The sequence below is a fragment of the Lepidochelys kempii genome, chromosome 27 (genome assembly GCF_965140265.1).
Source record: "Lepidochelys kempii isolate rLepKem1 chromosome 27, rLepKem1.hap2, whole genome shotgun sequence".
Lineage (NCBI taxonomy): Eukaryota > Metazoa > Chordata > Testudines > Cheloniidae > Lepidochelys > Lepidochelys kempii.
Genome location: NC_133282.1, coordinates 3,174,064 through 3,189,992, shown reverse-complemented (window position 1 = coordinate 3,189,992; position 15,929 = coordinate 3,174,064). Strand labels below are relative to the sequence as shown.

Here is a 15,929-nt window from a genome sequence, read left to right as displayed (position 1 = left end):
TCCCAACCCCTTATTCCCCATCCCTCTTCAGAAATCACCTCACAAGGAGCTGTTAAACTAGGCAGTTCTCTTGTTTGTCCCTTGGAGCAATAGAAGTTCTTGCTCCATATCAAGGGAAGTGGTTCTGCTTGAAATACTTTTTTATTCCAAAAGAAAGGAAGAGGATGCCCTGCCTTGGACTTAAGAAAATTCAGCACTTACTTTCATTTATTTCTGGTTGGGCTAGAGTGGATCTTGTGGAAAGAGACACCAGACTTAATTCAGAGACTCCAATTGATGGTTAATTACTCTCCTTGTTAAAAAAAAATCATATTTTCCTACTCTGAATTTGTCTTGCTTCAGCTTCCAGACTTGGCTCACAGGCCCCCTCTGGCCTCAGCATGTACAGTGGTTACTGCTGATGGTGCCACCGTTGGGTCTTCAACTGAGGGCTGAGCAGGCTTAGTTCACAATTTTGCTCTGCCAATGCCTACAGGTCCCTCTATATATGTGCTTCAAAGTAGAGAATGTCTGATCTAAAAACAGAGCTGTTCCTGTAGATGTATTGGAGCAGACCTGTGAGCTCAGCCAGAGTCTCCACCTCCTCTCCAAGATCTTGCTCTTTGACGAGGGGGAGCGTTGCGGGGTAGGTACACCCTGTCACAGGGTGTCTGGCCACGTGTGTACACAATCAAGGAAAGAGGCTAACTGCTAGAGCCAGTTAGGTCCAGTGCTAATGATCCTTACTACGAAACAGGGTAATACAGCCTAGTGGCCAGAGTCAGTAATGTTGCACTCCCACACAGGGCAACATGGCCTAATGGCTAGAGCCAATAAAGCGGCCCTTCCAGTCAGGGCAGCGTGACCTAATGGCCAAGGTCAGTAAAGCGGCCCTTCCGCTCAGGGCAGCGTGGCCCAATGGCCAGAGTCACTAGATGGCCCTTTCACTCAGGGCAGTGTGGCCCAACTGCCAGGGTCAGCAAACGGCCCTTTCACTCAGGACAATGTGGCCCAATGGTCCGGGTCAGCAAATGGTCCTTCTGCTCGGGGCAGTGTTGCCTAAGGGCTAGAGTCAGTAAAATAGCCCACCTCTGTGAGAGTGCCTGGCGTGTTGGCCCACTGGGGGAGTGGGACACCACTCAGGGAACAGGGGGTGCCCTGGGTAAGGAGACTCAGGCCCTCGCTGCTCCTCCGAGTCCCAGCCCAGTGCCTTGGCAATGGTAGGGGTGCTCACCAGCAAGTAAGCAGTGATCCTCCCGAAACACAGACTGGTTCCCCAGTTCACTCACCAGCAAAAAGTTTTAAGTCCCCTGGGCTGCTTCTTACCCTTTCATAGAATCATAGAAGATTAGGGTTGGAACAGAACTCAGGATGTCATCTAGTCCAACCCCCTGTTCAAAGCAGGACCAACCCCAACTAAATCATCCCAGCCAGGGCTTTGTCAAGCTGGGTCTTAAAAACCTCCAAAATGGAGATTCTACCACCTCCCTAGGTAACCCATTTCAGTGCTTCACCACCCTCCTAGTGAAATAGTTTTTCCTAATATCCAACCTGCACCTCCCGTACTGCAACTTGAGACCATTACTCCTTGTTCTATCATCTGCTACCACTGAACAGCCGAGCTCCATCCTGTTTGGAACCTCCCTTCAGGTAGTAGAAGGCTACTATCAAATCCCCCCTCACTCTTCTCTTCTGCAGACTAAATAACCCAAGTTTCCTCAGCCTCTCCTCATAAATCATGTTCCCCAGCCCCCTAATAATTTTTGTTGCCCTCTGCTGGACTCTCCCCAATTTCTGCACATCCTTTCTGTAATGGGAGGCCCAAAACTGGACACAGTGCTCCAGATGTGGCCTCACCAGTGCTGAATAGAGGGGAATAATCACGTCCCTCAGTCTGCTGGCAGTGCTCCTACTAATGCAACCCATATTGCCGTTAGCCTTCTTGGCAACAAGGGCACACTGTTGACTCATATCCAGCTTCTCGTCCACTGTAATCCCCAGGTCCTTTCCTGCAGAACTGCCACTTAGCCAGTCGGTCCCCAGCCTGGAGCAGTGCACGGGATTCTTCCTTCCTAAGTACAGGACTCTGCACTTGTCCTTGTTGAACCTTATTAGATTTCTTTTGGCCCAATCCTCCAATTTGTCTAGGTCACCCTGGACCCTACCCTCCAGTGTATCTACCTCTCCCCCAACTTAGTGTCATCCACTAACTTGCTTAGGATGCAATCCATCCCATCATCTAGATCATTAATGAAGATGTTGAACACAACCAGCCCCAGGACTGATCCCTGGGGTACTCCGTTTGATACCAGCTGCCAACTAGACATGGAGCCGTTGATCACTACCAGTTGAGCCCGACAATGTAGCCAGCTTTCTATCAGCCTAATAGTCCATTCATTCAATCCATACTTTTTTAACTTGCTGGCAAGAATACTGTGGGAGACTGTATGAAAAGCTTTGCTAAAGTCGTATATCATGTCCACCACTTTCCCTATATCCATAGAGTCAGTTATCTCCTCACAGAAGGCAATCAAGTTGGTCAGGCATGACTTTCCCTTGGTGAATCCATGTTGACTGTTCCTGATCACCTTCCTCTCCTCCAAGTGCTTCAGAATGGATTCCTTGAGTATCTGCTCCAAGATTTTGCCAGGGACTGAAGTGAGGCTGTAGTTCCTCGGGTTCTCTTTCTTCCCTTTTTAAAATATGGGCACTATATTTGCCTTTTTCCAATCATCCAAGACCTCCCTGATTGCCACGAGTTTTCAAAGATAACAGCCAATGGCTCTGCAATCACATCAGCCAACTCCCTCAGCACCTTGGGGTGCATTGCATCTGGCCCCATAGACTTATGCATGTCCAGCTTTTCTAAATAGTCCTTAACCTGTTCTTTCACCACTGAGGGCTGCTCGCCTCCTCCCCATACTGTATTGCCCAGTGCAGCAGTCTGGGAGCTGACCTTGTCTGTGAAGACCGAGGCAAAAAAAAGCATTGAGTACATTATCTTTTTCCACATCGTCTGTCATTAGGTTGCCTTCCCCATTCAGTAAGGATCGCACACTTTCCCTGGCCACCTTCTTGTTGCTAACATACCTGTAGAAAGAAAAGGAGTACTTGTGGCACCTTAGAGACTAACCAATTTATTTGAGCATAAGCTTTCGTGAGCTACAGCTCACTTCATTGGATGCTTTTATGTAGCTCACGAAAGCTTATGCTCAAATAAATTGATTAGTCTCTAAGGTGCCACAAGTACTCTTTTTCTTTTTGCAAATACAGACTAACACGGCTGCTACTATGATACCTGTAGAAACCATTCTTGTTACCCCTCACATCCCTTGCTAGGTGCAACTCCAATTGTGCTTTGGCCTTCCTGATTGCACCCCTGTAGGTTCGAGCAATATTTTTATACTCCTCCCTAGTCATCTGTCTAAGTTTCCACTTCTTCTAAGATTCCTTTTTGTGTTTAAGCTCACCAAAGATTTCTCTGTTAACCCAAGCTGGTCACCTGCCATGTTTGCTATTCTTTCTGCACATCAGGATGGTTTGTTTCTGTGCCCTCAATAAGGCTTCTTTAAAATACAGCCAGCTCTCCTGGATTCCTATCCCCTTCATATTAGCACCCCAGGGTATCCTTCCCATCAGTTCCTTGAGGGAGTCAAAGTCTGCTTTTCTGAAGTCCAGGGTCCGTATTCTGCTACTCTCCTTTCTTCCTTTCGTCAGGATCCTGAACTTGACCACCTCATGATCACTGCTGCCCAGGTTGCCATCCACTTCTACTTCCCCTACCAATTCTTCCCTGTTTGTGAGCACCAGGTCAAGAGGAGCATGGCCCCTAGTTGGTTCCTCCAGCACTTGCACCAGGAAGTTTTCCCCCAAGTCTCTCCAAAAACTTCCTGGATTGTCTGTGCACTGCTCCATTGCTCTCCCAGCAGATGTCCAGGTGATTGAAGTCCCCCATGAGAACCAGGACCTGTGATCTGGAAACTTCTGTTAGTTGTTCCAAGAAAGCCTTGTAACAATGAAACAATGGGTGTTACCATATACACTGTAACAAGAGTGATCAGGTAAGGTGAGCTATTACCATCAGGAGACAAAAAAAAACCTTTTGTAGTGATAATCATAGAATCATAGAATATCAGGGTTGGAAGGGACCCCAGAAGGTCATCTAGTCCAACCCCCTGCTCGAAGCAGGACCAATTCCCAGTTAATCCATCCCAGCCAGGGCTTTGTCAAGCCTGACCTTAAAAACCTCTAAGGAAGGAGATTCTACCACCTCCCTAGGTAACGCATTCCAGTGTTTCACCACCCTCTTAGTGAAAAAGTTTTTCCTAATATCCAATCTAAACCTCCCCCACTGCAACTTGAGACCATTACTCCTCGTTCTGTCATCTGCTACCATTGAGAACAGTCTAGAGCCATCCTCTTTGGAACCCCCTTTCAGGTAGTTGAAAGCAGCTATCAAATCCCCCCTCATTCTTCTCTTCTGCAGGCTAAACAATCCCAGCTCCCTCAGCCTCTCCTCATAAGTCATGTGTTCCAGTCCCCTAATCATTTTTGTTGCCCTTCGCTGGACTCTCTCCAATTTATCCACATCCTTCTTGAAGTGTGGGGCCCAAAACTGGACACAGTACTCCAGATGAGGCCTCACCAATGTCGAATAGAGGGGAACAATCACGTCCCTCGATCTGCTCGCTATGCCCCTACTTATACATCCCAAAATGCCATTGGCCTTCTTGGCAACAAGGGCACACTGCTGACTCATATCCAGCTTCTCGTCCACTGTCACCCCTAGGTCCTTTTCCGCAGAACTGCTGCCTAGCCATTCGGTCCCTAGTCTGTAGCTGTGCATTGGGTTCTTCCGTCCTAAGTGCAGGACCCTGCACTTATCCTTATTGAACCTCATCAGATTCCTTTTGGCCCAATCTTCCAATTGGTCTAGGTCCTTCTGTATCCTATCCCTACCCTCCAGCGTATCTACCACTCCTCCCAGTTTAGTATCATCCGCAAATTTGCTGAGAGTGCAATCCACACCATCCTCCAGATCATTTATGAAGATATTGAATAAAACCGGCCCCAGGACCGACCCTTGGGGCACTCCACTTGATACCAGCTGCCAACTAGACATGGAGCCATTGATCACTACCCGTTGAGCCCGACAATCTAGCCAGCTTTCTACCCACCTTGTAGTGCATTCATCCAGCCCATACTTCCTTAACTTGCTGACAAGAATACTATGGGAGACCGTGTCAAAAGCTTTGCTAAAGTCAAGAAACAATACATCCACTGCTTTCCCTTCATCCACAGAACCAGTAATCTCATCATAAAAGGCGATTAGATTAGTCAGGCATGACCTTCCCTTGGTGAATCCATGCTGGCTGTTCCTGATCACTTTCCTCTCATGCAAGTGCTTCAGGATTGATTCTTTGAGGACCTGCTCCATGATTTTTCCAGGGACTGAGGTGAGGCTGACTGGCCTGTAGTTCCCAGGATCTTCCTTCTTCCCTTTTTTAAAGATTGGCACTACATTAGCCTTTTTCCAGTCATCCGGGACTTCCCTGGTTCGCCACGAGTTTTCAAAGATAATGGCCAGTGGCTCTGCAATCACAGCCGCCAATTCCTTCAGCACTCTCGGATGCAACTCGTCCGGCCCCATGGACTTGTGCACGTCCAGCTTTTCTAAATAGTCCCTAACCGTCTCTATCTCCACAGAGGGCTGGCCATCTCTTCCGCATTTTGTGATGCCCAGCGCAGCAGTCTGGGAGCTGACCTTGTTAGTGAAAACAGAGGCAAAAAAAGCATTGAGTACATTAGCTTTTTCCACATCCTCTGTCACTAGGTTGCCTCCCTCATTCAGTAAGGGGCCCACACATTCCTTGGCTTTCTTCTTGTTGCCAACATACCTGAAGAAACCCTTCTTGTTACTCTTGACATCTCTGGCTAGCTGCAGCTCCAGGTGCGATTTGGCCCTCCTGATAACATTCCTACATGCCCGAGCAATATTTATATACTCTTCTCTGGTCATATGTCCAACCTTCCACTTCTTGTAAGCTTCTTTTTTATGTTTAAGATCCGCTAGGATTTCACCATTAAGCCAAGCTGGTCGCCTGCCATATTTACTATTCTTTTGACTCATCGGGATGGTTTGTCCCTGTAACCTCAACAGGAATTCCTTGAAATACAGCCAGCTCTCCTGGACTCCTTTCCCCTTCAAGTTAGTCCCCCAGGGGATCCTGGCCATCCGTTCCCTGAGGGAGTCGAAGTCTGCTTTCCTGAAGTCCAGGGTCCGTATCCTGCTGCTTACCTTTCTTCCCTGTGTCAGGATCCTGAACTCAACCAACTCATGGTCACTGCCTCCCAGATTCCCATCCACTTTTGCTTCCCCCACTAATTCTACCCGGTTTGTGAGCAGCGGGTCAAGAAAAGCACCCCCCCTAGTTGGCTCCTCTAGCACTTGCTGCAGGAAATTGTCCCCTACGCTTTCCAAAAACTTCCTGGATTGTCTATGCACCGCTGTATTGCTCTCCCAGCAGATATCAGGAAAATTAAAGTCACCCATGAGAATCAGGGCATGCGATCTAGTAGCTTCCGTGAGCTGCCAGAAGAAAGCCTCATCCACCTCATCCCCCTGGTCCAGTGGTCTATAGCAGACTCCCACCACTACATCACTCTTGTTGCACACACTTCTAAACTTAATCCAGAGACACTCAGGTTTTTCTGCAGTTTCGTACCGGAGCTCTGAGCAGTCATACTGCTCCCTTACATACAGTGCTACTCCCCCACCTTTTCTGCCCTGCCTGTCCTTCCTGAACAGTTTATAACCATCCATGACAGTACTCCAGTCATATGAGTTATCCCACCAAGTCTCTGTTATTCCGATCACGTCATAGTTCCTTGACATCACCAGGACCTCCAGTTCTCCCTGCTTGTTTCCAAGGCTTTGTGCATTTGTATATAAGCACTTGAGATAACCTGTTGATCGCCTCTCATTGCCAGTATGAGGCAGGAGCCCTCCCCTCACAGACATTCCTGCCTGTGCTTCCTCCCGGTATCCCGCTTTCCCACTTACCTCAGGGCTTTGGTCTCCTTCCCCCGGTGAACCTAGTTTAAAGCCCTCCTCACTAGGTTAGCCAGCCTGCTGGCAAAGATGCTCTTCCCTCTCTTCGTAAGATGGAGCCCGTCTCTGCCCAGCACTCCTCCTTCATGGAACACCATCCCATGATCAAAGAAACCAAAGCCTTCTCTCCGACACCACCTGAAAACCTTTTGTAGTGATAATCAAGGTGGGCCATTTCCAGCAGTTGACAAGAACGTGTGAGGAACTTTGGGGGGAGGCAAATAAACATGGGGAGATAGTTTTACTTTGTTTAATGACACATCCATTCCCAGTCTTTATTCAAGCCTAAGTTAATTGTATCCAGTTTGCAAATTAATTCCAATTCAGCAGTCTCTCGTTGGAGTCTGTTTTTGAAGGTTTTTTTTGTTGAAGTGTTGCCACTTTTAGGTCTGTAATAGAGTGACCAGAGCGATTGAAGTGTTCTCCAACTGGTTTTTGAATGTTATAATTCCTGATGTCTGATTTGTGTCCATTTATTCTTTTACGTAGAGACTGTCCAGTTTGGCCAGTGTACGTGGCAGAGGGACATTGCTGGCACATGATGGCATATATCACATTGGTAGATGTGCAGGTGAATGAGCCTCTGATAGTGTGGCTGATGTGATTAGGCCCTGTGATGGTGTCCCCTGAATAGATATGTGGACACAGTTGGCAATGGGCTTTGTAGCAAGGATAGGTTTCTGGGCTAGTGTTTTTGTTGTGTGGTGTGTGGTTGCTGGTGAGTATTTGCTTCAGGTTAGGGGCTGTCTGTAGGCAAGGACTGGCCTGTCTCCCAAGATCTGTGAGAATGATGGGTCTTCCTTCAGGATAGGTTGTAGATCCTTGATGATGCGTTGGAGAGGATTTAGTTAGGGGCTGAAGGTGATGGCTGGTGGCATTCTGTTATTTTCTTTGTTGGGCCTTTCCTGTAGTAGGTAACTTCTGGGTACTCTTCTGGCTCTGTCAATCTGTTTCTTCACTTCAGCAGGTGGGTACTGTAGTTGTAAAAACACTTGATAGAGATCTTGTAGGTGTTTGTCTCTGTCTGAGGGGTTGGAGCAAATGCGGTTGTATCGTAGAGCTTGGCTGTAGACAATGGATTGTGTGGCGTGGTCTGGATGAAAGCTGGAGGCATGTAGGTAAGTATAGCGCCTCTAAACTTGACCGAAAGACTCTCAACAGGCTTTTCTGCAGTTTCATACTGGAGCTCTGAGCAATCATATACTGTTCTCTTACATACAGTGCAACTCCTCCACCTTTTCTCCCCCATCTGTCCTTCCTGAACAGTTTATACCCATCCATGACAGTGCTCCAGTCATGTGAGTTATCCCATGAAGTCTCTATAATTCCAATCACATCATAGTTCCTTGACTGTGCCAGGACTTCCAATTCTTCCTGCTTGTTTCCCAGGCTTCTTGCGTTCGTGTACAGGCACCTAAGAAAACTAGGTGATTGCCCTGCTTTCTCAGTATGAATCAGGAGGCTTCCCGTCTTGTACCCTCCTCCTTGTGTTTCCTCTTGGTATCCCACTTACCTCAGAGCTTCGGTCTCCATCTCCCAGCAAACCTAGTTTCCCCCTTGTCGAAGCTCCCCGGTATCTCTGGGTCTCTGCGGTCCTCAAATGGCCGGCTCCCAGTGGTGCGGTCCCTTCTTGGGGCTTGTTGGGCAGCCTGGAGTCTGTCTGGAACTCTGCAAGCTGTGGTCCCGCCACTGGGGCCTGTAGCAACTTCCTGGAGAGAGCTCGCAGCCTGCGTCCTTCCCCTACAGCAGCCTGCCCAGACTGAGCTGGGCTGCTTTCTTTTACATGCTTTAGTTGGGGATTGGTCCTGCTTTAAGCAAGGGGTTGGACTAGTTGACCTCCTGAGATCCCTTCCAACCCTGATATTCTATGATTCTATGCTGCCTCCAGGCTGGGCATGCCCATCAGTGTGGGAGGGATGTTGCTTCCTCAGCCTGCAAAGCAGAGTTAACCCTCTCGGGGCTTGTCAGGGTTCTCCCACACACACTCTGAACTCTGGGGTACAGATATGGGGACCCACATGAGAGACCCCCTAAGTTATATTCTACCAGCTTGGGTTAAAAACTTCCCCAAGGCACAAATTCCTTTCCTTGTCCTTGGACGGTATTGCTGCCACCACCAAGTGATTTACACAAAAATTCAGGGGTCACTTGGAATCCCTATCCCCCCAAGCCCCTTCACCCCCTTTCCTGGGGAGGCTTGAGAATAATATACCAACTAATTACCTTTGCAATGTAAGCACAGACCAGACCCTTTATCTTTAGAACACTAAAATCAATTAGGTTCTTAAAAGAAGAACTTTATAATAAAGAAAGAAGTAAAAGAATCACACCTGCAAAATCAGGATGGAAGGTAACTTTACCGGGTAATAAAAAGGATTTAAAACACAGAGGACTCCCCTCTGGCCTCAGCTTTATAGTTACAAAAACAGGAATAAAACTACCTTTGTAGCATAGGAAAATTCACAAGCCAAAACAAAAGATAACCTAATGCATTTTCTTGTCTTACTTACAAATTCTGTAATTTTAGATGGATCATTCCAGGTATGTTTTCAGGAGATGTTGAACCTGCTTGATCTCTCCCTCCATCCAGAGAGGGAACAAACAAAGAGAGCCACAAACAAATTCTCTTCAACCCCCCCCCATTTGAAAGTATCTTCTTTCCTCATTCGTCATTCTGGTCCAGTTCCAACTAGGTGATTTGAGCTACTTAACCCCTTACAGATAAAGCGATTCAGTACAGCTACCAAGGAGGGATCTTATGCTACCCTTTTCTTTATATTTATGACAGGGCTGGTGCAAGGTAGGTATGCCCTGTCACAGGGAGCTTCATAGATCATAAAACAATAGGGTTAGAAAGGAACACAAGGGTCATCTAGGCCAACCCCTTGCCAAGATGCAGGATTTGTTCTGTCTAAACCATCCAAGACAGATGACTATCCAGCGCCCTTTTGGATACCTCCAGTGAAGGAGATTCCAGGAGCTTCAGCCAGGAGCTCACTTCTGGTGTGACCAGTGCTTTTGCAGGGAAGTGAAATGATCAGTCTGAGAATATCTGGATTTGGGGTCCTTTGGGTTCCCAGGTCAGCACCGGGTTGAGAGGGTAGGCTTTGTACCTCTGCTATGCTGAGATTGATAAGGGACAGATCGTCCAAGAAAACAGGATAAAGCAATCCCAGGGCTGCACTAACTTGCACCCCTTGCTGCCTTAGCCCTCATGGACATTGTGGTACCTGGGAAGCATCAGGGTGCAGGACTGTCTCAACCAGGCCTTCCCCTGCCTCTGATCTGCCCGAGATGCCTCCTGTGCCAGAGGATCCAAACCTGTGTTGCTGTTGCGGTGTCTGTCATGGGGGCCTGCTGCACCAGAGAAGTTTACTGGGGGCCTTGCAGCCACTTTGCCGAGTGTACATGCAGTTGTGCACAGAGCGCAGAGGAGATTTTCCAGCATCTGATGGACCTCTTCAGGGGGAAGATGGGACACTTCATTACTGAGCTCTGTGGTTGAGGCTCTCTTTATTTTGAAATGCAGGGAAATTCAAAGATAAATGTCACAAAGCCAGTTCAGGGCATGAAGGGACCCAACTCCACAGCACATCGCCAGGAAGTACAGTGCAAAGCCATGTAGCTACATACATCACAATCTCACAAATGCACACCCATAAACAGTTTGTTCCTGGCAAACCAGCCCTTGGACACACCCAGACCTTTGCTTCTTTGTTTACTGTTTTTCTATCCCATTAGAAATCAAAGCAAGAGATTGAAGAAGAGGGACAAGCACTGTCCCAGAACGAGGGGATTTGTGGCAATGTCAAGCTGTGCTGCCTGCAACCTCTGCTGGAAGTGACAATCCAAGAAGCTGAAGCTCAGCCCTTTGAGGTGCTCATGCAGTTCCTGTACACGGATAAAATAAAATACCCACGCAAAGGTAGGACAGCAGGAGGAGGACTGTGTGCAAGCCAAACCTGGCCCATAGGGTCTTTTAAAAAGAAAATGAAAATTGAATATTAGCAATTTGTGAGCAAATCTTTATACTTATCACTGATGCAACCGCTGCTGGAATTCTGAGTCCAGTTCTGTTGTCCACAGCTCAAGAAGGATGCTCAAAAATCAGAGGGTTCAGAGAAGAGCCACAAGAATTATTAAAAGATTTGAAAACATGATTTGTAGTCATAGACTCAAGGAGCTCATTCTGCTTATCTTAACAAAGAGAAGGTTAAGAAGTGCCTTGATTAGTCTATAAGACTTACATAGGGAAAAATATTTAATAATGGGCTCTTCAGTCTACCAGAGAAAGGTATAACACAGTGCAATGGCTGGAAGTTGAAGCTAGACAAATTCAGACAGGAATAAGGCATACATTTTTAACAGTGAGAGTAATTAACCATTAATCACTGACCATTTTAAAGTCAAGATTGGATGTTTTTCTAAAAATCTCCTTTAGGAGCTATTCTGGGGAAGCTCTGTGACCTGTGTTAAACAGGAGATCAGACTAGATGATCATAATGCTAATCTCCCTTGGTTCTGCTATCCGAATTACTCAAGATGGCATCAGAAATTGGGAAAATTTCTGACCCCACTGGACATCTTTGAAGAACCTTATATTAGAAAGCTCTCTAGAGCTGTGGAATGACACTGTTTCCCTTTGTGATGTACAGGTCATGTGCAGGATGTACTACTTATCATGGACGTGTACAAACTAGCCCTGAATTTCAAGCTCTCGCGACTGGAACAGCTCTGCCTCCAGTATATTGAAGCATCTGTAGATCTACAGAATGTGCTCATTGTGTGTGAAAATGCTAACAAGCTTCAACTGGATCAACTAAAGGTAAACACTGAATTTCACTAACAAGGTTACTGATAAAAATTAACAGGTTTCAGAGTAACAGCCGTGTTAGTCTGTATTCGCAAAAAGAAAAGGAGGACTTGTGGCACCTTAGAGACTAACCAATTTATTAGAGCATGAGCTTTCGTGAGCTACAGCTCACTTCCTCAGATGCATATCGTGGAAACTGCAGCAGGCTTTATATATACACAGAGAATATGAAACAATACCTATTCCCACCCCACTGTCCTGCTGGTAATAGCTTATCTAAAGTGATTTCCAGCACAAATCCAGGTTTTCTCACCCTCCACCCCCCACACAAATTCACTCTCCTGCTGGTGATAGCCCATCCAAAGTGACAACTCTTTACACAATGTGCATGACAATCAAGCTGGGCTATTTCCTGCATAAATCCAGGTTCTCACATCCCCCCCACCCCCATACACACACAAACTCACTCTCCTGCTGGTAATAGCTCATCCAAACTGACCACTCTTCAAGTTAAAATCCAAGTTAAACCAGAACATCTGGGGGGGGGGGGTAGGAAAAAACAAGAGGAAACAGGCTACCTTGCATAATGTTGGATTTTGCACATTGTGTAAAGAGTTGTCACTTTGGATGGGCTATCACCAGCAGGAGAGTGAATTTGTGTGGGGGGTGGAGGGTGAGAAAACCTGGATTTGTGCTGGAAATCACTTTAGATAAGCTATTACCAGCAGGACAGTGGGGTGGGAATAGGTATTGTTTCATATTCTCTGTGTATATATAAAGCCTGCTGCAGTTTCCACGATATGCATCTGAGGAAGTGAGCTGTAGCTCACGAAAGCTCATGCTCTAATAAATTGGTTAGTCTCTAAGGTGCCACAAGTCCTCCTTTTCTTTTTGATAAAAATTAAAGAATTAAAGCTCAGTATAGTCACTGTAGACATTGACTCATGGACAAAACATATTATTGTTGTTTTGTGGGTTTTAAGGCTTTGACGTTGACTTTGAAATTGGTAGCAACTTAAAATTCCACCTGGGGGTCAGCATCAGCATTAAACTAGACTCCCTTCCTCCTGCTTCCTATGTCTTTAACATTACAGAGTTTGGTTGACCTAGGGCTGCATACGTTGACCTAGCTCTGTAAGTGTCTACACTAAAATGTAGCTCCCACCAATGTAAGTCACCCACTACAGCGACCTAATAACTTCACCTCTGCGAGAGGTGTAGGTTGATGTAGTTAGGGTGATGCAGTGCCGGTGTGGACACTGAGTTACGTACATCGTCTGTTGGCTGTCAGCCCTGGGGTGGGGGATGTGGGGAGCTCCAGGTGTCAGTGCCCTCCAGTGCCCCACACAGTTAAGTCAGTGGAAGCACTCCTGGTGAGAATGCGCTCCGCCGACAGAAGGTGGACATGAACCACCATTTTAATTACTATGGTGGCTATACATCGATTTAATTTTGTAGTGTAGACATGCCCTAATGCAGCAGCTGGAACAGCTACTGCCCTAAAAACATCTCTTTACCTGAAATCCCTTTACAGTTCTTAGGTGGTTGTCATGGATTCCCAGAGTCTGATCTGTGTCTTAGCCTTTAACCAGTCTACTGGGAGTCCCCTTTACTGTGCTGGACCCCTTGGATCCCCAGGGTTTTCCAGGGGCAGGACCATGGTGTCCATGACTCCACCTCTCTTTCCCTGTGGCTCCCTTCAGGGAGTCCAGCTGAGGCAGACTCCTGCAAGAGATTTCCCCTTCCAGAGTGCAGTGCTCTTAAGTAACTGCAGCAACACCAGGCAGCCTTTCTCCAGCAAGGTAACCTTTATTAGTCGCCTGGAGCACAGAAAGTCTTTGGGTTAGTATGAGAGTGACAGACTTATGATAGAGTCCATGTTGGTGGAGCCGGGGCTTCATCCTGCTCTGCTGCCTCTGAGCTCTATCCTACTGTCAAGGATTCATGTTTGGTCATTGAGGTTCCCATTTTTTTTCTGGACCCTTCATTGCTTTATGCTAATTCCAGCCAGCTCTTGATGGCACATTCTTACCACCCCAGACAGCCACATGACCCAAGCCTCTCATGCCTCCTGCTCTGTTCCAGGAGAAGCATGTTAACCCTTCTGCCTCCTGTGCAGTGAGGAGATGCATATAGTTCACAGAAATATTACAGAAAATTCACACATTTGTCACAGGAATTTATCTCTACTAAAGTTTGTCTGGTTTCTTAAGCTCATTTCTTTTTCTCTGTTAGCTCTTCAAGTATGTGTCAGTGTAGTCCCACGGTAGGTGTGCACAAGCCTCATGTGCAGAAGATCAGATATTTTGAATAGCTCCCACACAGTGGTGTAAAGGGCAGAGCAGCCACAACCCCCCTCAGTTCCCCCTACTGCCTTAGGAGTGAAAAGGAATTTGGCAAACCTCTGACCTGCAACTCGCTTCAGACACTTTAAGCCAGATCTTTCAAGATGCTTAGTGAAGAATTCTTACAATCAAATTTGTTCTCTAAAGGATATTGATTGGTGACATCTCCCCACCCCATGTGCAACAGGGTAAAATGCTTCTTGCCAGCTCCCATGTCTTGTGACAGAGTTCAAACCCTGCCCATCCTGCAATGAACAAGGGAATCCTGTCCCTATCATGGACAGACAAGCCAATGCCTCTCTTGCTTAGGAGAGTGTCACATCTTGAATAATTCCTTTGTGTGCAAGAACTTCTCCACCAGGACCTCCAAGTCTAGGAATGCATGGTTCAAGCTACATGTACTTGAGCAGTCCATACAGATCACTTTGGCCCCAGATGTGACGATTATGACCAGAGTGAGGCTGGTTAAATTAGCGTCGACCAGTGATCCCTTGAATACTCTTCAAACTCCAGGATCAGGCAGTGGAAAGAAGGCAAAGAGGACACTGGCAGAGTTGACACTAATGATGTCAACCGCCTCTTAAGAGCTTGGCACTATGCATCTTGGCATTGACAGACTTGGCATTGGTAAATCGGGTGCTGAGAACTTTGTCTTCCTTACTGGCTGCTCCAACTCAGCGAGTAAACCTGGCATTGCATCCACTTATAAACTGGACGCCCACTGATGTAGCCTGTCTGAGCATAAACCTAGCTCCAAGACCGAAGGGAACTCCCATATGGAAGACATGGGATGCTTCTCCAAGGAAAAAACCCTTAAACGGTTGGGCAAAACAAGATACCTGCCACGATCCCAGTACCAATGCCAGTGATGAAGCCAAGGAAGTACATCAGTTGGCCCCATTCAGTCCCTCAGTACCCTCCTTCAGTGAGGAGATATATTCCTCCTCACTCTTGCCAGTGTATCCCTTCTTGCTGACATTGAACAGAAATCTCTCTTCCGTGCCATTGGAGAATGACTTCAAGGAGGATATTGGGGAGCCCACATTTAGAGCACCACCTCAACCGGCTCTGGAGTGCCATGGGCCAACCAGCCCCAACATGGTCAACACCCATAAATATGCCACCTTGTTTGGCTGTATTGACATGTGAAGGAGCAGTTTAGCGTCTTCTACAATGTAGAAAAAGGAATATAGATCATGCTTCCTGATGGCTTCGCTGACTAGCCCATCCACAGAGGAATGAGAGGTGGGCCCACAGGAACAGGAGATGTTAGAGAGACAACAGTGAGCCCCGACATCCCCCAAGGAATCCTTCTCACCACCAGACAAGGCAGAGACACTAGCACGCACCCTGGCTACAGATCAGTGATTCTCAAACTTGTGTACTGGTGACTCCTTTCACATAGCAAGCTTCTGAGTGCAACCCCCCCACCATTTATAAATTAAAAACACTTTTTAATATATTTAACAGCATTATAAATGCTAGAGGCAAAGCGGGGGTGGGGTGGAGGCTGACAGCTCGCGACCCCCTATGTAATAACCTCATGACCCCCTGAGGGGTCCCGACCACCAGTGTGAGAACCCTTGCTATAGATGATTCTAAAGCCTTCCTGGACCTCCTGTCCTGAATTGTGGAGACCCTTGATACGGAGGCTTGGACTACACTATCAATTTATACCTGC

General features: G+C 47.1%; 1 protein-coding gene across 1 annotated transcript in view; it reads left to right on the top strand.

Moving 5' to 3' along the window:
* The first annotated feature begins 10,304 nt into the window (after positions 1-10,304).
* Positions 10,305-15,929, top strand: part of LOC140903741 (leucine-zipper-like transcriptional regulator 1) — a 55,888-nt gene continuing 50,263 nt past the window's right edge. Inside the window, exons 1-3 of the mRNA XM_073325483.1 lie at positions 10,305-10,316; positions 10,832-11,015; positions 11,746-11,915. Of these exons, the coding sequence (XP_073181584.1) occupies positions 10,305-10,316; positions 10,832-11,015; positions 11,746-11,915 (366 nt within the window). The remainder of the gene's footprint in view (positions 10,317-10,831; positions 11,016-11,745; positions 11,916-15,929) is intronic.